Source organism: Etheostoma spectabile, unplaced genomic scaffold (genome assembly GCF_008692095.1).
Source record: "Etheostoma spectabile isolate EspeVRDwgs_2016 unplaced genomic scaffold, UIUC_Espe_1.0 scaffold433, whole genome shotgun sequence".
NCBI classification, from domain to species: Eukaryota; Metazoa; Chordata; class Actinopteri; order Perciformes; family Percidae; genus Etheostoma; species Etheostoma spectabile.
Genome location: NW_022605608.1, coordinates 269,358 through 293,316, shown reverse-complemented (window position 1 = coordinate 293,316; position 23,959 = coordinate 269,358). Strand labels below are relative to the sequence as shown.

General features: G+C 41.2%; 4 protein-coding genes across 5 annotated transcripts in view; 3 read left to right on the top strand and 1 right to left on the bottom strand.

Moving 5' to 3' along the window:
- LOC116686659 (serine/threonine-protein phosphatase PP1-gamma catalytic subunit A) overlaps nucleotides 1–2,960 on the top strand; it is a 5,409-nt gene extending 2,449 nt beyond the window's left edge. Inside the window, exons 4-7 of the mRNA XM_032511683.1 lie at nucleotides 455–559; nucleotides 721–944; nucleotides 1,794–1,928; nucleotides 2,300–2,960. Coding sequence (XP_032367574.1) covers nucleotides 455–559; nucleotides 721–944; nucleotides 1,794–1,928; nucleotides 2,300–2,389 — 554 coding nt within the window. The 3' untranslated portion in view covers nucleotides 2,390–2,960. The remainder of the gene's footprint in view (nucleotides 1–454; nucleotides 560–720; nucleotides 945–1,793; nucleotides 1,929–2,299) is intronic.
- Nucleotides 1–17,430, top strand: part of LOC116686662 (myosin regulatory light chain 2, ventricular/cardiac muscle isoform) — a 27,577-nt gene extending 10,147 nt beyond the window's left edge. Inside the window, exon 8 of the mRNA XM_032511685.1 lies at nucleotides 17,400–17,430. The gene's annotated coding sequence lies outside the window, so the exon portion shown is untranslated. The remainder of the gene's footprint in view (nucleotides 1–17,399) is intronic.
- LOC116686660 (protein phosphatase PTC7 homolog) lies at nucleotides 3,304–14,086 on the top strand. Its single transcript, XM_032511684.1, has 6 exons — nucleotides 3,304–3,906; nucleotides 6,395–6,574; nucleotides 9,354–9,552; nucleotides 12,056–12,179; nucleotides 12,284–12,413; nucleotides 12,594–14,086. The coding sequence occupies exons 1-6, from the start codon at nucleotides 3,705–3,707 to the stop codon at nucleotides 12,650–12,652; spliced, it is 894 nt and encodes a 297-aa protein (XP_032367575.1). The 5' UTR covers nucleotides 3,304–3,704; the 3' UTR covers nucleotides 12,653–14,086.
- LOC116686658 (cell cycle checkpoint control protein RAD9B) lies at nucleotides 14,914–23,578 on the bottom strand. 2 transcript variants are annotated; one of them, XM_032511681.1, is made up of 11 exons: nucleotides 23,327–23,578; nucleotides 22,925–22,995; nucleotides 22,571–22,708; nucleotides 21,977–22,091; nucleotides 21,604–21,703; nucleotides 20,989–21,095; nucleotides 20,709–20,815; nucleotides 19,660–19,724; nucleotides 19,280–19,402; nucleotides 16,972–17,194; nucleotides 14,914–16,013 (listed from the first exon to the last, which is right to left on the bottom strand). In XM_032511681.1, the coding sequence occupies exons 1-11, from the start codon at nucleotides 23,358–23,360 to the stop codon at nucleotides 15,882–15,884; spliced, it is 1,215 nt and encodes a 404-aa protein (XP_032367572.1). In that variant the 5' UTR covers nucleotides 23,361–23,578; the 3' UTR covers nucleotides 14,914–15,881. The 2 variants fall into 2 exon arrangements, with proteins under 2 accessions (XP_032367572.1, XP_032367573.1); XM_032511682.1 differs by lacking the exons at nucleotides 20,989–21,095; nucleotides 21,604–21,703 and having other exon boundaries at nucleotides 15,768–16,013.
- Between the last annotated feature and the right edge of the window lie 381 nt (nucleotides 23,579–23,959).

Below are 23,959 nucleotides of genomic sequence, written 5' to 3'. Positions count from 1 at the left end.
AATCATTTCTGTATTTTCAGCACGTTTGTGTATTTGATTCTGTTGTGTGGATTTGCAGTGGGTGAAAAAAGCTAAATGCTGCGCATGTGTTGTCAACTTTATGAATGTGTTTTCTTAATTTGCTTGTGTTTTGTCCATTTGCGTGTGTTTCATTAAGTTGCAGTGCTATTGCCCCTGTCGGCCACCGTGGAATATTTTTCAATGGAAATGAGAATAATCATACAAAATGATCATTCCCTCCAAAATCGTGAATCATATCTCAATTACAATACCAGTCCAAAGAAGTATCACAATTTGATATTTTCCTGATATTGTGCAGCCCTACTTCTGTAGTTTTCACACCGTCTATATGGACAATGTCTTTGATGGAGCTTGGCGCATGTGCAGTAGTAGAAGGGCCCTTATTGCTAAAAAATAATTGAAATATGTAATTTTTTCCCCCTGAAATGTTTAGGTAAAAGAAGGTACAACATCAAGCTCTGGAAGACCTTCACAGATTGTTTTAACTGCCTCCCCATTGCCGCCATTGTTGATGAGAAGATCTTTTGCTGCCACGGAGGTGTGTTTTGTTTTTTTTGTACTTTTTGATGTCAGCCACTCCCATTTGTCCTTAAGTAATGCAGTCTTTGCAGTTTGTGACGCAGGTCTTACCCGTGTGTAATAGGTATCGGCCTCAGTATCAGTGTGTTTATTTGTACTTTTACCTCTGTTCCGTTTCAGGACTCTCGCCTGACCTTCAGTCCATGGAGCAGATCAGACGCATCATGCGCCCCACTGATGTGCCCGACCAAGGTCTGCTGTGCGATTTGCTCTGGTCTGATCCTGACAAGGATGTTTTGGGCTGGGGGGAGAACGACAGGGGTGTATCATTTACCTTTGGCTCAGAGGTGGTGGCCAAGTTCCTGCACAAGCATGACCTGGATCTGATCTGTCGTGCCCATCAGGTAATCACTATGCCCTCTGTCATTAGAACAGAACATACTTTTTTTTTTGTGTGCAAACAGGCACAAATGTGTCTTTGGTTTGCATTTGCAAAGAGTACTGTTAAAAAGGGCTCATTCAAAGTTTTAAAGACATATCACTCCAAGGCAGGACACATTAAGACTCAGTTACATAAAAAGTCAATATGCATGGCCAAGTTGCCTCAGTTGGTAGAGCAGACGCACATATACAAAGAGATTTATGCCTCGACCCAGAGGTCCAGGGGTCAAGTCCGATCTGTGACTATTCCCTGCATGTCTCTCTCTTCCCCCCCCCCCCGACACCTCCCACGCCCATAAAGGCAGAACACCCCCAAAATTAACTTTATAAAACAACAAATGTACAATAGAAGCTACATCAAAAAGAGCACCAGGTACTTGATGGTGAGGACTGAATCAATGTTAAATAAATAGATATAAATATTATAAACAGAAATGTGACACGGCTGTAGATATTTTTAAATGCTGAATGCACTTGACACAAGGACTGCAGTACAACACATACTTGGCAGAGAACTGGCACAATACCGCACTTTATGTGCTGGACAGTTGTTCTCAACCTTTTTTGGGTTGTGACCCCTTGAAGATAAAGACCCCTGGTTGCCCCCCCCCCCCCCCCCCCCCCCCCCCCCCCCCCCCCCCCGTTTTATTTGAAAACAATTAAAAGACTTGAAGAAGTAGGGCCAAAGGAATGTCTGAAAAATATATTGCACAGGACTATATCATACACTCTTCATAACAAAACATTGATTCCGGGAGTGGTTTTCTTAGTATGTAAACCTGTATTTTCTTCTTTCATCATCTCACTTGCAGGTTGTTGAGGATGGCTATGAATTCTTCGCAAAGAGGCAGCTTGTCACTTTGTTCTCAGCGCCTAACTATTGTGGAGAGTTTGACAATGCTGGTGCCATGATGAGTGTGGATGAGACCCTCATGTGCTCTTTTCAGGTAAGGTGCAAAGGCAAATATGCCTATTTGTAAATCATATTTTCCTAAAATACTCGCATTAGCTCATAAAATAAAATGTACTGACATTTTGTCTCCTAATCCTGCACATTGGTATCATTTCTTTTACCAAATCTATATAGACAATTAGCCTTATTTCCACTTTTTTAAGATCAAGCGCTTGCACATTAAACACTAAGTACTACTAACAACCAGTTAATTAGTAGGTAGTTCATTGTTGTCCAATTGCAACGTATATGGTACATTAGCACAGTAAGTGTAAATTACATTTTTTCTAAAATTACTTGATGTACAAGTGTATGCATTAAGTCTTTATTAGGCGTGTTTGACAGCAACCCGTATTCCTTTTGCAGATTTTGAAACCAGCTGAGAAGAAGAAGCCCAACGGCAGCCGTCCTGTGACTCCCCCCCGCAACATGGTCACCAAGCAAGCCAAGAAATGAGTGGGGGTGACAAATTGCTGGAGTCTCATTCCTCTGTTTTGCTTTCATTTTCTGCATTTGAAGAATTGGTTCTCCTTCGTGTTGCCAATACTGAAAAGATGTTCACTCCTACCCGATGAAAGCAAACTATTTTGTTGTTTTGTTCACAGGGGTAAATTGATATGTCACCATGAAAACCTCAGGTGTTTTGCACTCCATTTTGCAGCTAGTCTTTGCCACATATGACTGTTCAATCAGGAAAAATTCAATAATACGGCTACTTATGCACAGGAATGCCTTGTTTGAAGCTGTGCACAATTTTACCAATTCCTTTCATGTCTTATTCATTTGTCTTTTTCTCACGGTAATGTCGGTATTAATGGCTATGAAAACCAATGGGGAAAAGTCACAAAAAACCTGTTTACTTATATACAATTTTATTTACAGTTTATTTACTGTTGGTGTCATAGGATATTGACTTGCACTGCATCATTAAATTTTTAAACAAGTCTTGTGCTAAACTAAATGAATAAATAAGCACTCTTGTAATGTCTAAATCTTTCTAATAAACTTTGAGTGTATTTTAGGGCGATATCTGTATCTGAATGTCATTTGTTCAAACTTGAGCTTCTAAAAATCACAATACAAACTGAAATGCAATTGTAAATTGCTTTTGGATGTTACTTAAGAAGGGCTCCCATCAGCAACACCCACAAGGGGGAGACAGAATATAGTGCAAAATCCAATTCAGCAAGTGAGGTGTGAAATATTGCATAAAGGCAAAGTCTGTATGAAAACAAACGTAATATTTAAAAAAAAAATACATAGCCATTTTAACTTAATTTGTCCACTTATATTTGTATTACGTAAGATAAAGCTGACTGAAGTTGTATTTCCTTATTAGGAAACGTAGGTTGCGTAACGATCTCTGACGTCAGAGCAGTCACAAGACCTTGCTAGCAGAGCCGAGCTCAGCGTGTGAGGCCACAGGGCAACCGGTTCGCACTTTGTGTTATATAGCTAGTGTCTCAAAGGCATGACTGACACCATGGCCGCCGAGAACCAGGACATACGGGTCTTTTGGAGTGGAAGAGGCGACTTTTTTCGGTGATTTTTTTCCCCACCTAGATATCACAGCACAGGAACAAAGCTCCCCGAGTCTCAGCGGAAGGCATTGTGTATGCGTGCGTGGCGGCTGTAGTTGTCGGCGGCAGTGTCTTGGCTAGCTCAGCCGCACATCTCCATTCACGTTAGCAAGTCAACATTGGACATCGCCGCTAGGCTAGCAGGGTTGCTAGCTTGGCCGGTTTGTTTGGTAGGAGCTGGTGTGTAGGTGATGTTGTCCGTCCTGTCGTACGGTAGACTTGTGGCCAGAGCTGTCATCGGCGGACTTTCTCAGACAGACGGCCGCGACTACAGCCTGGTGACAGCGAGCTGTGGCTTCGGCAAGGACTTTCGTAAAGGCATCCTGAAGAAAGGGATGTGCTATGGGGACGACGCATGCTTCATCGCCCGACACAGAACCGCTGATGTTTTGGGTGAGTGTTAGCTAGACAAGCAATAACAATAAAGGTCACCCCTCTTTATCAGAAGGCTGAAATACCTTATTCGAAGGTTGGATTGCACGTGCGCGCAAAAATAATGTTCTAGTTACAGTTCAGAAGGCTCGTGGAAGTGGCCACTGTGTGAACAGAGTGGGTGCTTTCCCATATCCGCTGCTACCTTAAATATTTGTTTGCATTTTGTTCTGGATTGATGACCTGCGACACACCGCTGCATTTTCTCTCAGCTAGGTAGGCTGGAACCTGCATCTCTGTTGTGTGGAGAATGCATTCCTTACGCCGTCATTGTCAGGTACACAAAAACAATGCGGGCTTTAAAGTCTCTATTTTGGATTAAAATGGCTCTCCAGCTCAGAGACCTCGAGTCCTTCATAAACAACCTGCTATTTAACACAAACGCAGGGCCGTGCAGCCCTGCTGCATGTCTGTGTGCTGATGCACACTGTGCTAGTCAATACACACAAGTAAGCAAATAAAAAAAATCAGGACCAAGCATTTCACCAAGCCAGGTTATTAGTTTTTTTTTGGAAGGTCTTAGTAGATTAGTTACAAAGTTGTGTGCTGGCTTTGAACGAGCCTGATTCTCTGTCCTGTTTTCTGGCACAGGCTGATGGGACGCAGAGGGCCATCCTTGTATGGTCATTCCTGGGAGTAAGAGGGCTAAAGTTTCCTTTCTAGGAAAATCTTCGACCTGACCAAATGCTCCTATGGGAACAAGTGCTTTTATTAACCCACAAAACAATTAACGTTTCTATAGTAGGATGAATGCAGGCTTGCAATGGGGAGATGTTTTATGCTATTTGGGGAATCACAGATTTTATGTTTTGAAGTAGGGCTTTCCAATTAATCGCAATATAATCAAAATCGCAATATGGAGTACTGCAATATCCAAATCGCAGGGGGGTGCAATATCACAGTTGGGGCCCCATTTTTTTTTGTTAAAGGCAAAATATGTATCAAACCATTCTGAATTAAGTATTGTAATGCTTCAGAAACATCCCAATTACAAACTGTAATCTACACACTAAAGATTTTTTTTTTGGGGGGGGGGTCAAAACAGCATAGTATCGTGATATATTGTCTGCTTGACAATCCCATTTAGCAGGGAGACAATTTAAGTGAGATGAACAAACAGAAATGTTTCTTTTTAGATAAAAAAAAAGATTTTGACAGTTTCCTTTCGAGGACATCACTTGAAATTGGGAAAAAGTAGAAGTTGGGGAAAAAAGGTTATAAATTGCAATGTATTGCAATACTTTTTTAAATCGTAACATCGTATCGTGGCATAAGTATCGTGATGATATCGTATCGGGAGGTGTCAGGTGACTCCCACCCCTAGTACAGTTCCTCGCAAAAATCATACTATAAATCATTTTTTTTATTTTTGGGATTTTTTTCAGTGAAAATGAGAATGATACAAAACTGATCATCCCCTTCAATATGGCGACTCATATTGCAATATCTGTCAAAATAATCGCAATTAGATCATTTCCTCATATAAAAAAAACAACCTTTAGCTATGTTTAAATTGAAAAGAACCCTGAAGATCAGATGAAGTCACCTTTTATAATAGAGTCAGGAATGACTGAAACAGTGACCGTCAAAGAGGAACTTCTCACTGACGGAGGCTGTTTCTATGTGTTCTGTGACATTTCCTTGATTTCTTGAACACGTCTTTCTGTTTTCTGTACTGGATGTGCTTTTTGCATCTTGGTGAAAGTGACCATTGTTTTTCTTTATTGTGCAGCTGCATGGCATTGTTCTTGTTTTCTCACAAGATCCTCACTTGTGGAGCAAGTCTGAGCAATGTCAAGAATGAGTATTATGTTTCTGAGCTTGTTTGCACTTGAGCCGGTTATAAAAAGAAAAGAAGCTGTATTGGGCACAGTACCTAATTCATACTGTACTGTGCAAAAGTCTTAGGCAGGTGTGGGGAAAAATACTGTAAACTAAGAATGCTTTAATCAATTAAATTAAAAAAGTGAGCCAAGAAAAGAAATCTAAACCACATCATTATTTAGTGTTACTACCCTTTGCCTTCAAACCAGCATCAATTCTTATAGGTACACTTGTAAAAAGTAGGGCGACGTTGAGGATCATAGACACAGTGGTCAGCCAAGGAAACTTAGTGCAGCAGATGGAAAACACAGCCCTGATCTTAACATCCAGTGGGTCTGGGATTACATGAAGAGACAGAAGGATGTAAGGAAGCCTACACCCACAGAAGATCTGGGGTTAGTTCTCCAAGATGTTTGGAACAACCTACCAGCCGAGTTTCTTCAAAAACTGTCTGCAAGTGTACTGAGAAGAATTGATGCTGTGTTAAAGGCAAAGACTGGTCACACCACATATTTATTTGATTTAGATTCCTCTCCTGTTCATTCATGAAGAAGGGGGAGTTGTTTGACTTTTATTAAGCTGAAAATTATGAATTCCAATCATTAAGAAAAACATGTGTTTTTAGGTGTCGCAGATGGAGTAGGTGGATGGCGTGACTATGGAGTAGACCCATCGCAGTTTTCAGGCACACTGATGAAGACATGCGAGAGGCTGGTGAAGGAAGGACGCTTCGTCCCCAGCAACCCGGTGGGAGTCCTCACCAGCAGCTACTACGAGCTGCTGCAGAACAAAGTTCCCCTGCTGGGTGAGTAAAGCCACCGGACACACAGGATCCCAGTGTTCATATTACACCTTAAAGTAGACAGGACCCTATCAATGCATTATACTGTAGAATACATTTTGTTTTTATGAGGATGTTCATATCCAGTGCCTGGGGAAAGCATCAATGTGCTCAAGCTATGTCCACCATCTGTGGGACCAGGACGTCTGGGTGTTTGGCTGCTGCTCTGTTTTTTTTTTAGCGGTGATCCAGAAAATCTGCAGAATTTAACGGACTGTTTATCTGCTTGGGGTGGAGGTGTGTTAACATTCTGAGATTTCTTTTTTGTTGAACATCTGTGGGGAATTCTGTGTCTGCCGATTTCGCGTGGCACAGGTCATTAGGGCTCGGTGCCACTTTTAATTCCTTTTTAGGCACCAACCGAATTGTTTGTAAAGTATCGAGCATCAAAAAATGCCTCGTCATTCAATACCAAATTTCTAAACCTAAGTAGTAAATCTCATCAGCGTAAGTGAGCCAATAAGCATGCAGGATGCTTCCACCAAGATCTAATACAGATTGGGATTGGCTGTCTAACGGCAGGAAGAACTATAGGTTACGCACAGAGACGGGGCTCACGTAGTAGGAGCTAAAAAAAAATAAATAAGATGTGTGCTGTAATGTCTTACAAAATTGGGATAAAAAGAAGTCTTGTTTAGGAACCATCAAAACATTTTTCAATGATACCCAGCCCTACTGGTCATCCCCCTATTCATTCCTCTACAGTTAATGTGATGATCCTATCTAGTGTGATGATTATAAAAAAGACCGCCAAGGTCTCCTCCTTTTCTGACCTGTTTTGTATTAAACATGTTATTGTGGGATTGCAGACCGGGATACTCCTACGGTTTACCTACTCCTTGCTTCTAACCTTGTTCAAAACCTCACTAAACTGATTTAGGTCCATACCATGCACTCTGCTGGACAGTAAAGTGGTGAAGGGCATACTGCGCATGGCACGGAAACCGTACATTTTCCATGTGGTTTGGATTGGAGCACACTGTCGAGGGTTAGGTTGTTCCGCCTGTTCACTTAAGTGGTGGCTGGATGGAGATTTTTTCATCATGAGTCAGAGACCACCAGATCGCATTAAGAAGTTCTGGGAATGTCTCATGTCCTGACTTGCTCCACGCAGGGACACTTTCCGAATCCCTTTCCTCCTTCACGCCACTTCCCAACAACAAAGCGAACACACAAACGTAGAACATCAGTGACTGCATGTTTTGGGAACAGATCTTTGCCACTGCTAGTACTTTTCCATCCCTTTTTATCACATGTGCAGCAGGGAAAACAACCCTGTATTATGCTGTTCCATTGTGTGTGAGGGGTTGTGGGTGTGGGGTTGCGAAGAAAGGGAGTGAGTCACAGTGCGTGAGTTTTTTTTTTTTCAAGGTTGATCCCTGCATATTTCGGTGGGCCGGATGACTCAGCAGCAGGGTGTGGCTGCACGTTTATCCGCCTGCTCCGGCTCATGTCATCATTCTTCAAACCACTACGCCGATTGTGGTACATCAAGTTTGTGTATTCAGGCTAACGCCATTAATCAGTCTTCCTAACACACTTCAGATGGCTATCGTTCCATAAACGGAGAGTAATCGTCTAAGCTTTGTAGCTGTAGAAAGCTCGGAGGAAAAGACAGTTTTCAGGCTGTTTGCAGCTTTGTTTCCATCCAGGCATTTTTAAGAAAAGTATGTATTAAAATAGATCGAAAAGAAATTGTAGCCTGCATGAGAACATTTCTGATCTCTTTTTAAAGCAATACTTTCTAGTTTTGTCATCCATCGGTGGTGGGAACTGGGAATGATGTCACACCAGAGTTGACCGTGTTTGAGTAACAAGTTAAAAAACAATTTATATTTAACGGGGGCAATAACCAGTAGAGCCTGATTTTAGGCATTTCTCGAACTATTGGTATCAGAATTTATGTAATATAAAAAAAAATCATATTCATTCATCTGAATAATTTATAATGACAAATAAATAATTCTGATAAATGATTATTTAAAAAATAAAATAAAAACGCCATGTTATGCGTGTTGGCGTTGCATAGTCTGTCCACCAGAGGGCTCTCTACAACGTCCCTGTTGGCAACACTCTTACTTGAATTTTCATATCGTAAGTTTATATTTTTATACTTTTTTATTTATCAGAACTTTAATATATTTTGATGTTTCTCTGTTCCGTTGTGACAATAAAACAAATTATCATATTAATTTAGTGAGAACTCATAAATAAAAACGGATAATAAATGTTAGGGAAATCTTTTTATGTTTTGTTACACGTTTTTGGATTTTTTATAAATATGTCGGAATATCAGATTTTTAAATAACATTTGTATCGGTATCGGCCTTAAAAATCCTTTAGCGGTCAGGCTCTAATAACCAGGTTAGCTATTGTTAGCAATACCAGTTGATAACAACGCATTATCTGTCTTCCCAGATAGAAGATGGACAGTACTGTGCGTACGACAGATGTAATGAGACACAAACTAGGCAAAAGTGCTAATGAACAGAATATTGAAACAGATTTTACTGTTGTTGATGCTTGGGGCAGCCATGTTGGATTGTGATGTCTGGGGTTGGTGAGGTTCTCTTAAACTTTCCGGTTGGAAATCTGACTTCACCGGGGCGTTTCTTCCAGTTTGAATTTCTTCCCTGTTCAACTGGAACACACCACTAGACCCAGCCAGACAATGCACACCATATTTGGGTTTTATTTACATTTTGAACTGAAAGGAAATGTGTGTGTCTGTGTACGTTTGCAGGCAGCAGCACAGCCTGCATTGTGATTTTGGACCGGCAGAGTCACCGGCTGCACACAGCCAACCTGGGAGACTCGGGCTTCCTGTTGGTCCGGGGAGGGGAGGTGGTCCACCGCTCGGACGAGCAGCAGCACTACTTCAACACGCCCTTCCAGCTGTCCATCGCCCCCCCGGGGGCCGAAGGAGCCGTCCTCAGTGACAGGTGAGGCAACCAACAGGCAGTACATCGTACACCTGCTGCCAATAAACTCTAAACTGGTGTTTGGGGACAGTACATACAGCAGGGGGGGGGTTGTTCCCAATAGTAAATGGAACAGTTGATAGAGAGGAGGCTAAGTGTTCCATACATTAGGTGTAATACAGCTATACAATCACACACAGATATAACAAAGGCTCAGCCAACAACGCGCCACACCGCAGTGTTTGGTGAATGATGACTGTGTCGAGCTGTAGTGTAACAGTGTTTGGTGAATGATGACTGTGTCGAGCTGTAGTGTAACGGTGTTTGGTGAATGATGACCGTGTCGAGCTGTAGTGTAACAGTGTTTGGTGAATGATGACGGTGACCGTGTCGAGCTGTAGTGTAACAGTGTTTGGTGAATGATGACGGTGACCGTGTCGAGCTGTAGTGTAACAGTGTTTGGTGAATGATGACGGTGACCGTGTCGAGCTGTAGTGTAACAGTGTTTGGTGAATGATGACGGTGACCGTGTCGAGCTGTTGTGTAACAGTGTTTGGTGAATGATGACGGTGACCGTGTCGAGCTGTAGTGTAACAGTGTTTGGTGAATGATGACGGTGACCGTGTCGAGCTGTAGTGTAACAGTGTTTGGTGAATGATGACGGTGACCGTGTCGAGCTGTAGTGTAGTGCGTCAGGGGCCACTTGCTGCCCTGTGCCAAGCCATAGCTCAGTAGACGTCAGAGTGCAGGGCGAGCGCTGGATGTTTGCCAAGCTCTCCCTCTTACTCGGGTCAAAGTCTGTGTGTGGGCTGAGTGACTCCCCCCCCCCCCCCCCCCCCAAGAAGTTACAGCCAATCCTGCAGCAGCCTCGGCCACCTTTTCACTCCATGTGTCTTGAACCAAGGCAGATTATTCTGAGCCTCTTAAACTCATTTCTGAGGGAAGATGAAACTGAACTGCATGTCACTAGTGGTACAGAATGAGTGTTGAATGTTTTATTTAAATTTTATTACGGACCTTTATTCAGTCTCTGCATCACCACTTCAGTTGGGGTGTGTGTGTGTGTCAGTCAGTCAGTCAGTCATATAGTTGTGATTTACACTGAGTACAGTGGCAGATTACGCTTCCAATCCTCGATCACTAACATAGCAATTTCAAAGAGTGCAAGGGTCAAAACTGAAGTGCACTAACAACTTTCCTTTAATACAAGAAAAGGAAACGGCGTGGAGCATGTTGAGGTGGAAAGGGAAACGGTGACAACAGCTATTTTCTGTGTTTTCGACATGCAGCCAAATCTATGTATTCTTACGCTACGTGGGCAACTTCACCCTCTCTAGTGAAGAGACAAGTGAATTCATGAAATTAGTTTTCATTGCAATTATAAACAAAGATATGTTTCACAGCTTTCACTGTATGATTATCCAATCTGTTTGTCTGTGGTGGCATTTGAGAAATGGCTTTGGCTCATCGTGGATGTCAAGGGAACTTTATCAGGATGCATAGTATCCTGGATCCATGAAATGCTGGCCTTTAAAAATAAAAATCTGCCTGCATCTATGGGAATTTAACATGGAGTGTATACTTATGCCCCCTGTTTTTTAAGGAAGAACATTCATTTATTTACAATACATTATTCATTCACAAAGGAAAGTGGTGTCCTTAAAATGTTGGATTTTCCTAATTTTTATTAATTAAGCCGTTAAGATCAATTTTTTTTTTTATTCCTCTTATTTGTATAAACTTTAGCATGGGTGTGTAAACTTACACAAGCCACTGTATCTAACTGTAGGTACCCATAATGCATATGTAATAGTGTCTTTCTATTGCTCTACCTAGCTGCAGTATTTCTTTCTTTCCTTCTTACATGTGAACTGTAATTTCAGAGTCGTCACAGGACAGGCTGTCCCTGAGAGCTTTGGCTCAATGTTTCATGATGCAGTTTGTAATAAATAACATTCATAACTGGCTCGGGGGAGTGCAGCAGAGTAATGGTATTTTCCAAGAAGTTAAACTTGACACTGAGAGGCTAAGCGGACTGGGTCCTGCTGCCTATGTATTTGTAATTTGTAATTGAAGCATGTTTCACTGAACACGAATGTCCATTCAAAAAAAATAAATCTGTTTTTTAATTAAAAACATGAGGATTCCTTGAATTTGTCCTCATTCTGTACAGTTTATGTAATCAAAATGAAATATCAGCAGCAATTGGGAGTCTTATCTTTCTAAGTTGTCAGTGGATTTTTCCCACCGGGTAGAGTAAGGTGCTATAATCGGAAGGTAGAGGAGAATCTGGGTCAGAAATTCAGATTAGTTATCAGGTCAGACGGGACAGAGTTCCTGGACGGGGTTGTAAAGGGAGAAAGAATAAGCTTAAACGGCCACAACTTTGAGGATGCTAGTGTTAGTTTGTATTTTAGTTTTCACTGCGAGATAAAAAACATTAAAAAATTTTTGACTCACTGAAATGACCAACTTCATCGCATGCAGCGTCCTGTGCCTGACTTGACTGTGTCTGTCCCTGTAGCCCTGACGCAGCAGACAGCTCTTCTTTCGACGTCCAGCTGGGTGACATCATCCTCACCGCCACCGACGGGCTCTTCGACAACATGCCTGACTACATGATCCTGCAAGAGCTGAAGAAACTCAAGGTGAGTCACACTGAGGCCCAAACAGGTTGGATGGCTTGAGTGAATTAAAACCATGTCCACAATACAAACTTCATGCCTGCTTTTGTTTGTTTTTGGCTCCAAAGAACACAAACTATGAGAGCATCCAGCAGACTGCCCGCAGCATTGCAGAGCAGGCCCACGTACTGGCGTATGACCCCAACTACATGTCGCCGTTTGCACAGTTTGCCTGTGACAACGGATTGAATGTAAGAGGTAAGTGTCTCAGTTCTACTTGGACCGAATCGAATTTGAAGCGTATGTGCTTTTTTTTGCTTTCAAAGCTTTATTAAATAGATGGACAATGGTACATGACATGGCAATTTTCTAGGTTGAAATATTAAAAACATTTTAGTTTAGCCACATCCTAACAGGATATTGTTCTTTTTTACCCAGGAGGAAAGCCAGATGACATCACAGTGCTGCTGTCTATAGTGGCAGAATACACCGACTAGAATCTATAGAGCTGTGACAGGGGGGGCCTCTGCAGGTGATGGACTGCGTCGATTCCTGCTGGTCAGGATGAAGGACTGATGTCAGATGCTTTACCCACATGTGTTGACTCTATTCTGCCTCATCCCCCAGCTGACCGTCAACCCCTTCTGCCCCCCAAAAAACTCCTACATGCCCATTTCTCTGTGATTGTGTACATCAGAGAGTGGCTGAATAAAGGGGACTAGAGGCCTGATGAATCCTCTTGACCGGGCTGCATTGTTGGCATCTTTGCACTGTTCCAGTGCTCTCTGGATAATCCCATTGCCAGGGATAAGCAGTCATCGGGTACGTTGGAGATGAGGATCGTGGCTGATGAGGACAAGTCGTCTTTCTCGGTTGGGTGATTTGGGCAGGGAGGACGCTGAGACTCAGAGACCGAGGTTGATGTAGCCAGATGGTACGGGTTGTAGACTTTTAAAGCGGCCCCATGCTGGGCAGCTGGAAGAGAAACAATACAGTTCATCAGTAGTGTTAAGAAGGGAACTGCACAGGAGAAGGCAGGATGAGGGCTTAATAAATGGGCTGCTTTGTGCAAGCAAATGATACAGTGGTAGATAGAAAACCTCAGTCCAAGAGCCTGGACCCTTATATGTGGCTGCTGGGAGCATATATTTGAGAACCGGTGTGCTGTTCTAGGATGTTTTGTTCAATATATGCAAAAAAATGAGTGTATGTGACATTTATACAACTGTGGTTAGTGTCTTGGCAGGGTGATCAAATATGATTTGATGAAGAAGAGCAGCAGCTGTCTTTTCCATGCCAGTGCAATTCAAGTCTTGCACTCATTTTGTTACCTAATGGTGGTTAAGATGAGGATTTTATAGTCCAAAAGCCTCGCCAGATATGTTGTGTCAAACTGGTGGCTTCCCTTTAATCTTATAGCTGCTGCTGCTGCTGCAGAAGTCTTGATTGTGATTACATGAGATGTGTCTATGGATATGTGTGATGAATGCACTTGTGTGCTTGTCAGTAAGACTATTGATATATGTAATTAGTTTGTATGAAATGGATGTGAAGGCTACAAACTTCTCCATTTTCAAAGGGGCTGAATCGGTGTGGCAAGCCTCAAGCGCACAAAGCTGAAGAAGCGCATCTGTAAAAGCTCAACACAGTGGAAGTTGGTCAGGTGACTAAATGTGTTTTTTGTTCAGTTGTATTGTTGAATTCTTTGGACTGATCACCACATCAGAGTAGCTTTAGAAAGTTAACAATCAGCATTTCCATATCTCTTTGTCTCTCTCTCTCTCCCCATCTTGCTTCAAATCTCCAATGGCACAATTTTAAGTCGGGTCACTGCCGATTTCATGAGAAAAATTGTCATGTTTTCATTATAGATTTGCACTCTGTATTTACCACCACTTTCACCCAAAGTTGAAAATATGTCTTAGTAAAAATCTGTATTTTGTGTAATGTTCTAATAATGTGCCTTGTATCAGGTGTGGTTGATACTGGCAAACGTCCATAATTCCTTAAACCCCTGACTATGTGCCAGGTGCTGAGCACAAAGCTGGAAACTGTTAAGTAGCCAAAAGAGTCAAAACAGCTTTCCCATCATGCCCTGCTGTCTTAACACTAGATATTTTTACCTACAGTAGGTAAACCTTTTATCTCCTGAAATCTGCTTCTCTGCACACAGCCAGGAGCTTAGGAATAGTGATAAAGCCATTGAACGCTTAGAAACTCCTCCCTGTGGATCTTCAGATCACTGTTTACAATCTGATGGACTGTATTCCTACTAGAGCTGACAAGTTCCCACTTGAAGACTGCAGTGTCAGGTGTCCTTTTTAAAGGAGAATTCTGGTCAATTTCAACATGTAGCTCTGTTTTTTTTTAATTTGGAGGGCTGTCAGTAGCAAGACCAGCTAAAACAATCGGTCCAGTCTACACCGTGTTATCCTCCTGCTAGAGTTAGCACCCAACAGGCTTCAACAGGGCAAGTTTTAAATTTGTCATCAGCAGTGCTTAGCCATGTGCAGTGATTCCTTCCAAGTGAACACAGTGAATTGGACTGCAGTAGATGTGACAGAAAGGCATAAAAGTAAATTCAGCCAGTGCACACACCTGTTTATTTCCTGTTTTCCGGTGAAGTCCTGTGCTAACTCTAGCAGGAGGATAACACGGTGTAGGCAGCACCGATTGTTTTCATTTGTCTCGCTACTGACAGCACTACAAATTTAAAAAAAAACAGCTACATGATAAAAACAACCGGAATTCTCCTTAAAAATAGGCATGGAAGAGCAGCGATTGATCGAAATGTGAGTTTGAAGTGTTCTAGCACTGAGGACAATCTAAGCAGCCTTAACAATATTACAAAGCAATTCTCTCAGTCAGATGGAACTGCCACTGTTAGTGTTGTGGTTCCTGTTTCCTGACTCATACCTGCCCTGTCACCTCTCATAGTCCTCCTCCAAACCCTTTGTTACAACCAGAGCATGCGTCTGTATATATTTTGGGTGTACAGTTCAATGAAGATCTAAGCTCTGTAAAAAAAAAAAAAAAAAATCTTCAAGTCTGTACAATATTTAAATAAAGAGTATAGTATTTATTGTTCTTGTGTATTAGATGACTGTGATATGAGCACAAACCGGCAATTGGTGTTAGATCAGAACACTATTTGGCATGCTTGAGTATTGAACAATACATTGCAGAGGCGTTTACTTCTATGCTGGATCCCTCTAGGGCTGTATTTTCACATCCACCAATTATCACACAGCTCTGCATCCAGTGTGTTTTACCTCCCTGAACTCAGGCTCCAGGCTTGAAAAAGATAATGCTTAAGAACGCCTTGTACGATTTATGTGTGTACTCCCACATTCCTCAGACATCCGGCATACTACCGGTTACCATCAACAGACAGGTGTGGTGTCTTCATGTTTAAGTAATGGTTTCAAAGACAACAGCAAAAAGTATTTTTACCTGCTATTACAAATACATTTCCCACAATATAGCTACTTAAATAATTTGATAAATAATCATAAATACATTCTCTTGAATTTCCAACTGAATATTGTAAGGAAACTTAACACTTTGAAAATAATTTAAACAAGCAAAGCCATAGCGTTGAGCTATAAACGACATGCTGCTTATACAACTTAAAAGTACGTCAAATACAAGTTCATTAAGATCCTATCATTCAGACTACTTAAATGTTGTGGCCTACTTTTAACGACCACAAGCTCAGCCCTGTTATCAGAGGGAGGGGCTTCTTGTATAGTCTTCCTCCAAATTCGCCTCTTCGTCACTGTAGCATGCCAGAACAGGAAGTCTGGCAGCACAACCATCATCGTCTTGCTCTGAGGACCTGAACAGGAGGGAGCAGATCTAAATGGAAATAGACAACATAAGTTAAGTGTAAACATTTTTTATGAAACAATATTTCAGTACATCAGAAATGAGTTTTTTTAGTTGCCTTTTTGTTATTAGATTTGTCGTTACTTTTCCTTGATACAATTGAAGAAAATATGAATGTTGCATCAGGTCTCTAGAACCGGATCTGACAAGATGATATTCTAATGAACCTCTTAAAAGGGCCCAAAAAATTGATTCCCCAGACAAAAACATTCAACACGGAGGAACAAAAGACGTCCCATCCCTCACATTGAGTGTCACCTCGCTTGTCTTCTTCAGTCACATCTCACGTGATGAGGCAACATGGCGTACTTCCAGTAGAAGTCAAAGTAAAGCACTGTAGCACTTCACACTGCCACCCATCCTGTTGAAACTGTAAGGAACTATGTAGACTAGAAAAAGCCATCCGGCAATTCGCCGCAGGGTTGTGCTTCAGTGGGAGTGTCACTTATATGGCATGTTTGTGTGATGTAAAAGAAGAAAGAAACCTAATGAAGAAACAAAATAGACTTGGGACTGTTCTCTGTAGTTGCAGAAAACATTCAGCTGTTACACAAACTCCTGGGCAGTTATATGGTGGTTCATTGGTGTGCCAGTAGGCTGTAGGGAGTTGGGTTGGGAACCAGTGGGTCGCTGGTTCAAGTCCCCATTTGGACCAAAGTACAGTGTGGATTGGTAGCTGGAGAGATGCCACTTCACCTCCTGGGAACTGCTAGGTGCTCTTAACCCAACCTCAACCCCCGCCCGCTCAGGGCGCTGGTCCAGCACTTGTCAGCCCACTGACTCTGACATCTCTCCATTTGTGCATCAATAGGTGTGTGTGTGTTTTCAGGCCTTTCTTGTGGCAGTGAGTGTGAACGCAGCCTAAAGCCTGCATACTTCAGAGAAGTTACCAGTAAAAAATGAAAACCCAACAGGAAGCTGCTGTTACCATGGAGGAAGCAGGAGTCAAGGTGGCGGTGGCAAAGGCCTCATCAGCTACACCGCGCCCGTTAGGGTCATCAGTCTCAGGCTGCAGCAGCATAAGAACAGGTAGGTTGGTTATAGGGCTGCCCTGGCTGGATGGTATCATCTCCATCATAGCAGGAATGTCCTGAGCCTTACTGCTGTCTGCCTCACATGAACCCACAGGTAGAACAGCAGCATCTGCACACCTGGAAACACACAACACACTCATCTCTGCGGCAAGCGTTTTCTACCCAGATAATAGTAATAATCAGTTCCTATGCTGGCAAAAATATTCATGACACAGTGTGCAGTGTAATTGTGGTTTACAGTGCCATGTTCTATAGCAGCAATTTAACAGTTCTGTCCCAGTGCAGACAACACAGTGAAGTCACAGTATATCTCAGTGAAATTTGACTCCTGAGCATGCAGCTTAGGTTATGGTTACTTAAATATCTAATGGAGGGAGTGGAGATGTTTCAACGCCATGGAATGGCCAATTAAAAGACAGAGGAAAGAGGACACAGGCTGGAGAGTAAATTTCACACAGCACTACACCCACTCTGACAACTCTAATAAACGTTTTGGTGGAAGTAGTGTCTAAACAACATATTCAATAACCACGATATTAAGTTATATTCTAACCAAAACAGTCAAATATAATAACGAGACTAATAAACCTTAAGTTATTATTGACTTTAGGAGTTAAAATATTTAAAGAACATTATGTTTATTCCCCTTTACAAATTGCATTCATGAACCAGGCGTGTAGCTCTGTATTAGCTGTTACTAAAAGTGGCTTTGAGCACTGTAACAAAACAACCCTGTGCATGTAACCACACTACATGTCATCAACCTCTAGCACTGCAGGAAGAAGAGAGCAATCTGATTTTGAAAAGTTTCAGGACAACTTCAGGCTTCTTTAGTTGTACTTCAAAAAAGCCCCTGAGGCAGCAGGAAAGCAAGTTTTCTAGAAAACTAGAATTACCGTCTCACGGTTGTATGACTACAATGTCAATGTCTGACCAGGCTTATATAACATATGCAGTGAAGACTTTTAAAGAAATTTAATAAGGTATTAAGTGTTTTTCCCCCACTAAATTTTAATGACTGTATTCAAATGCATTCCAGTGAGAAACATGCTGAGACTTTTTTACAGGGCTTGTAGAGAGCTTCGTCACATGGTGCCACGACAATCACCTGAAGCTCAATATCAGCACAACCATTGAGCTGTTGGTGGACATCACGAGGAACAGGATAGCACACAAAGTTGTAGCCATGACAGTAGGCAATGCACATATGAATGTTGCTGCAAAAAAAGCTACAAATTCAAAAACATGGATACTTCACATATATTCAACCCAGTAGCACGGAGGATTTATACAATCACCACAGTTTCAAGGTGGGCACCCAAGACTAATGTCACCAATTCAGTTCCTGAGTTGTGAATAATGGCCAGAAAAGTGTTTTTGCTGATGTCATAGTGAAGTTAACCTTTAACCTACTGGATATAAAACGTCATTACATCTGCATTTTATCCTGTTAGACATTTATGTGAAAGTTTATCGTAATAAGCATATTCATTCTTGAGTCATGGCCCAAGACCAATTAGTTCATCCTTGAAACCAGGTGGATGTCAAATTTAAAGAAAATCACCTCAAGTGTTCTTCACAAAATCAGGGACAACCAAAACACATAATGGCTAATGCCAGCGCCTTCAGCATAATAAAGGTTAAAGAGTGCAGGTTGTAGTTGAATTCCTGAACAGTGTGGATTAAGAACTGCCTGCTCATCAGGTCAGCCATGTCTCTGCAGACCCCAAGCTGTGCAGTCACACAGGACCCACCCAGAGCCCAAAACACAGAGAGAGAGTTAGCAGAGCAGGACAATGACACTTACACAACAGCCAAGCAGGCTAGCATAAGGATAAGGATTACAAACTTACAACATAAACACAAGTCCTGGACTTGGCCTATTTATCTCTGTAACAGACACAAGGCTGTCTGCTGTAACACAATGCCCTCAAGAAGCTAAAAACATGCAATGACGGCAAACTGCCTTGACTGAGTGCCAGGAGAGAAGCTCAGGTAGCCTTGAGGGAAGATTCAATTATACTTTCAAATACACCGTCAGAGTGGATCAATGAAACTAAACCTACAAAGATTTTAGTTCTGAGTAGGACGCTGCCAGGTCAAAATAACAATAAAATATTATTTTTATAATCTGTGCAACTGTGCTGATGAGATCCCAATGATTGTGGGCAGGATTAAAAGTGACAGCAGAGTGTTTGTTACCTGGGGGTAGAAGGGGCCAGCGTCCCTGTAAGCTGAGAGGAGCCCTTGCTTTCAGAGTCGCTCAGAGTAGCCAGCACCACAGTAGCCTCCAGGACCATGTCCTCCACAGAGAAGCACACAGGCCTGCAAACAATACCAACGACACATCTATCACTGACAGAAATCTAATTACATAATCACCAGAATCTTTCACTGTTTTACCAGCCAATAGAAAAACTCACCATAATTGGTCAATTGGTAAAATGGCTGTTAATAGAAACAGACTCACCAGCCACAGACAAAATAATTGACCTAATTTTGAACTAATCTGGTGTTAATTACACACTCAGTTTGGACACAGACTGATGTTGATCCTTGCAACTTGAGCTACAAAGACTTACTTTCCTGCAGCACCGAAGTGGACAGACACAGGAAGGCAATGTGACTCTGCAAAGGACAGTAAACCCTGAAAAAAAACAGTGGTAATTCACTATCAAACTGAGTTATGCTTGTGTGCATCCATGTCATGACTGTGAAATTTGAATAACTCATCATTTTGAGAGTAGGGCCATGGCATGTTTACAATGATCAGGCTAAAGAAAAATATCAATGCTAAAGTAAGAGTAAATTGAGGCTGACTTAAACCTAAAGCCCGGCTTCTAATCCATCCAAACACGGCTTTCCAAAACCGACAGGAACAAGAGGACTAGTCTGGCTAAAAAAGGAGCCTAACAGCGGGGTGACCAAGAAACATTCCAGAACATTAGGGACAAGCGTTACGGGCGTTACTGCAGGTCAAGTCTTATTAACTGAACTAACAAAAGGATTTTTTACCCAAATTTTCAAATGACCAACAAAGTCCTTTTACTTCCTTTTTAAGCTAATACAGAAAAAAGTCATTTAAATTGAGGTGTATTCATTCAGACAGAAATCACTCATTCTGGAAGTGACATTTATAGTAGGATAGATCTCTAAGACACAATGTTTTGATCTTTTATTTTCTAGCCTTTTTAAAAGTTTGAGATCAACTTCAGTTGAGCCAGCTCCTTAAAATTCAAACACATTCCTTTTTGGCTTAAAAGTTATATATTTCATAACAAACCACACAACGTGTAAACCATTTCTGCAACTTATTAATTAATAATTAAATTACCTTTTCTATTAAGTGATATAATATGCGTCACTTATGTCACACTATTTTTGCTATTAAGATGAGATACAGTAATGAGGGGAAAGTTTACATGGAAACAGTACAGAGAGCCAAGTACACTTTGTTAAAGAACTTGAGTATCCATATTACAGGAGCAGAAATATAATCTCTTAGACAGAAAATACTTCTGAGCCAGTCACACACACACACACACACAACGCACGCACGCACAAACACATATACACACATGATATTCTCATGTGACAGGATAAAAGGAGCCTCCAAAAATAAATGTGTTACCCTCAACTCTTTCAAACAGAAAGTTATGTCCGACTCTACTCCGATCTGAAAGTAGTCAAACTCGTCTGGGTGTAAGGACATCTCAGTGTACATAGTCTTCATGTGATCTGTGACAGAAATACATCCAGGTCAAATGGTATTAAATATTCAGCATTTCTATTATCAGGTTAGGTTGTCAAATGTCTCAAAGTTGGTGCAACGGCAACTTTTCAACAGTTACGACATCTGTCAGCCACAGTATTGGGGGCCTGGGCCAAATCACAGAGTAACATTAGCTCACCATTTTCCCCCTCATAGTAATTTTTCAGAGTGACTCTCTGAGGAGTCATGGAGAAAGTGATTTCCTCCTGGCACACAGAGAAATGCATCACCATATCACCTAGAAGCCTGCAGAGGTAGAGCAAAACAAATGCCAACCCACATAGAATAAGCCTAAGCATTGAGCAGAGAGCCTTATGTCAACGCTGTGCTACTGGTGGAGGATACATAATGTTTATGTCCTTGTCACTCTGGTTGATTAAAATGAAATGCACTTAACTGACGCTGTGTGTGTATGTGTGTGTGTGTGTGTGTGTGTGTGTGTGTGTGTGTGTGTGTGTGTGTGTGTGTGTGTGTGTGTGTTTGTTTGCTCAGAGCCAGCTGAGGGTACAAAACATTGTGAACACCCATTCTCTCTCCATTAAATAGACTGGACTGTTGAATCCAGCTGGCAGCTACCATATACCTAATAGATTTTACAGTGAATCCACTTATCACAAAAAGATGGATTTCTAAGCATGACGAGAACAAAGATTTAGTTTGTCGTACACAATCACAAAACACTCCAGAAGTGTTATTGTTGTATCAATAGAACTTTGAGGTTCTAGCTTCATTAACAGAATAATGAGCAGCTAACCTGGCAGGAGCTTTCAGCACATTGGGACAGAGGTGTGCGGCAAACACTGCCTGCAGAGCCTCACTTTCCTGAAAACGTAGGTTGTGGGTTTTAGTGATGCCTATCACAAAAGCAGAAAGAAGATATTTGGAGCACACTCACACTGCCACCCAGGGATGATAATATGTAATGCAGTGTTTGCAGCTGATACAAGTCATTTTTAACATGGTTAAAGAAAACTGTCCGAGTAAAGAAAAAAGATTTAGGGTTTTTAGAAGTCCATCAGAAATTGATAAAACATATTATGTCTTTACAATCAAATATGATTGGACTCTACAATCCTGAATCTTTCCTTTACTTGCATCCATAAAATACAAAATACAATGTTTCCTACCATGCCTGCAGAAAAACTGGATCATCACTCGGTCATCGGCAGTGCCGATTGATATTTGACATCGCTCCACATTACGTTCAATTGAAGTCAAACAACGGAAAAGAGGTAGAATAGACTTTAAAAAAAAGAAAAATAGATATTGTCACATTTCTTTCTGCTTACTACACAGACCAGTATTGTAGCACTGATGGTTGTTGTTTTTTTATGCATTTGTTTGTTAAAAACAAATCTTTTAAAAAAAAACACACAAATAGACATGTTTAAGACAAGATAATAGGGATGCTTGATTATGGAGGAAAAAAAATGTTGCAATTGTTGAACTTATTGAAAAACAAAATAAGAGTTTACTTGCGAAATGTAATGTACTATTCTTTTTTGTGATCGTTAGGAGGCAAAATCAAGTAATTGCACAGCGCTACAAGATTGTCATCCCCGTTTTAACATTTTAATCATAGTCTTGAAGGGAAAACAATGTCATGTTAGACTTCCACTACTGTCTCATAAATCCTGAAAAGGTGAGTATGTGTCCTCTGCAGCAGGGTGTGATGTCACTATGAGCTCTCTACAGATGAATAACCAATATGACTGATTTACCTTCATGGCCAGTTTGCATTTGATTGATTCACTGCTCTGCTCTGATGCTGATCCCAGGCTGTAGTGCTGGAAGAACAGCGGTGAGAAGAGGAAGCAGGCATATGCCGAATGAGCAGAATTCACTGATCTCAGTGCCAGCTTTAAGACAGAAAGAGAGAGATTCAGTGAATGTCCTGCTCCTTGCTGTCACTTTATATAGGGAGAAAGGAAGCCCAATACTTGGAGACCAATACAGAGGCCTCGAGTAAAATAACATTCATGTAAGTAAAAAAATATGAAATGAATATCGTTGCTACTGATAATATGGGATAATTCAACACTGTTCCCCTTCCAGATTTAGTTAGTGCTGCTCACCCCTCTAACCATGGGATCCAACCACAGTTCATCTCCAATCCGGGACAGGGCATGAATAGCTTTTCCAAAGGCTGCAACACAACAAATCCCCACCGAAATTCAAGGTTAACATACCGTTATGTACATGTGTTACTATTACTAAGATAGCTTTTTATTCCAATATAAAGGGGTCAACTGCCTACTAACCACTGAAATAGTGGTTAAGTTAGCTAATTAGCTAGTTAGAAGCTAGCTAACGTTAAACGTTGCATTAGCCAAGCTAGCAGTCTTTCGTCGTACATTTATACAAGCCTCACAAGCTAATACAACTTATATGCAGATTAGTTTTTTTAATTCTTTAAAAAAACACCTACATTATTTACAAAAACATTTAACCATATCGCTTCTCTTGTTTAATACTACCTTTTACACCACTTCCTTCCAAAACACAGTTCATATCTGCTGATGAGAAGTGGGTTTGATGACCGATGTAACCGAGTCGGGGGTTTATCACGAGACACGGTCAAACAGCGCGCGCAGTGATGATTTCTCCACTAACGTTAGCTACAAGATAGTTTAGCTAAACTTTTTCAGGATATTGAGGCTAAATTGGCTCAAAGAGGGTCCTCCGCAGCGAAATGTAAGATTTAATCATTTTAATCATTAGAAGAAAATGGCCTATAGTTACTATACTACTAAGGTTATACACAGTTTATTTAACATAAGCTTAAATGAACTTTGCTGTTAATGCCAGAGGTGGCCAAAAGGGCTGGACAGATGATTTATAGTCACACTAAAAAGTTTAAAAAAAAATTTAAAGTTAGTGAAATAGTCATAATAATAATCATCATGTTTACATTTTCAGGTGCAAATTAAAACAAATATATAATTATATTGATATTAGCTTCTAAGTTGCACTAAATCATAGAAAAAAGCTTTCTCAAATAAAAATACACAAGTCTCAAGTTCCTCATGTTGTCCTCGGGTCAAATTGACCAGTTTTCCTATATCAATGTTCTTTTTAACCACACAAAATAACATGATTGATTCCACACA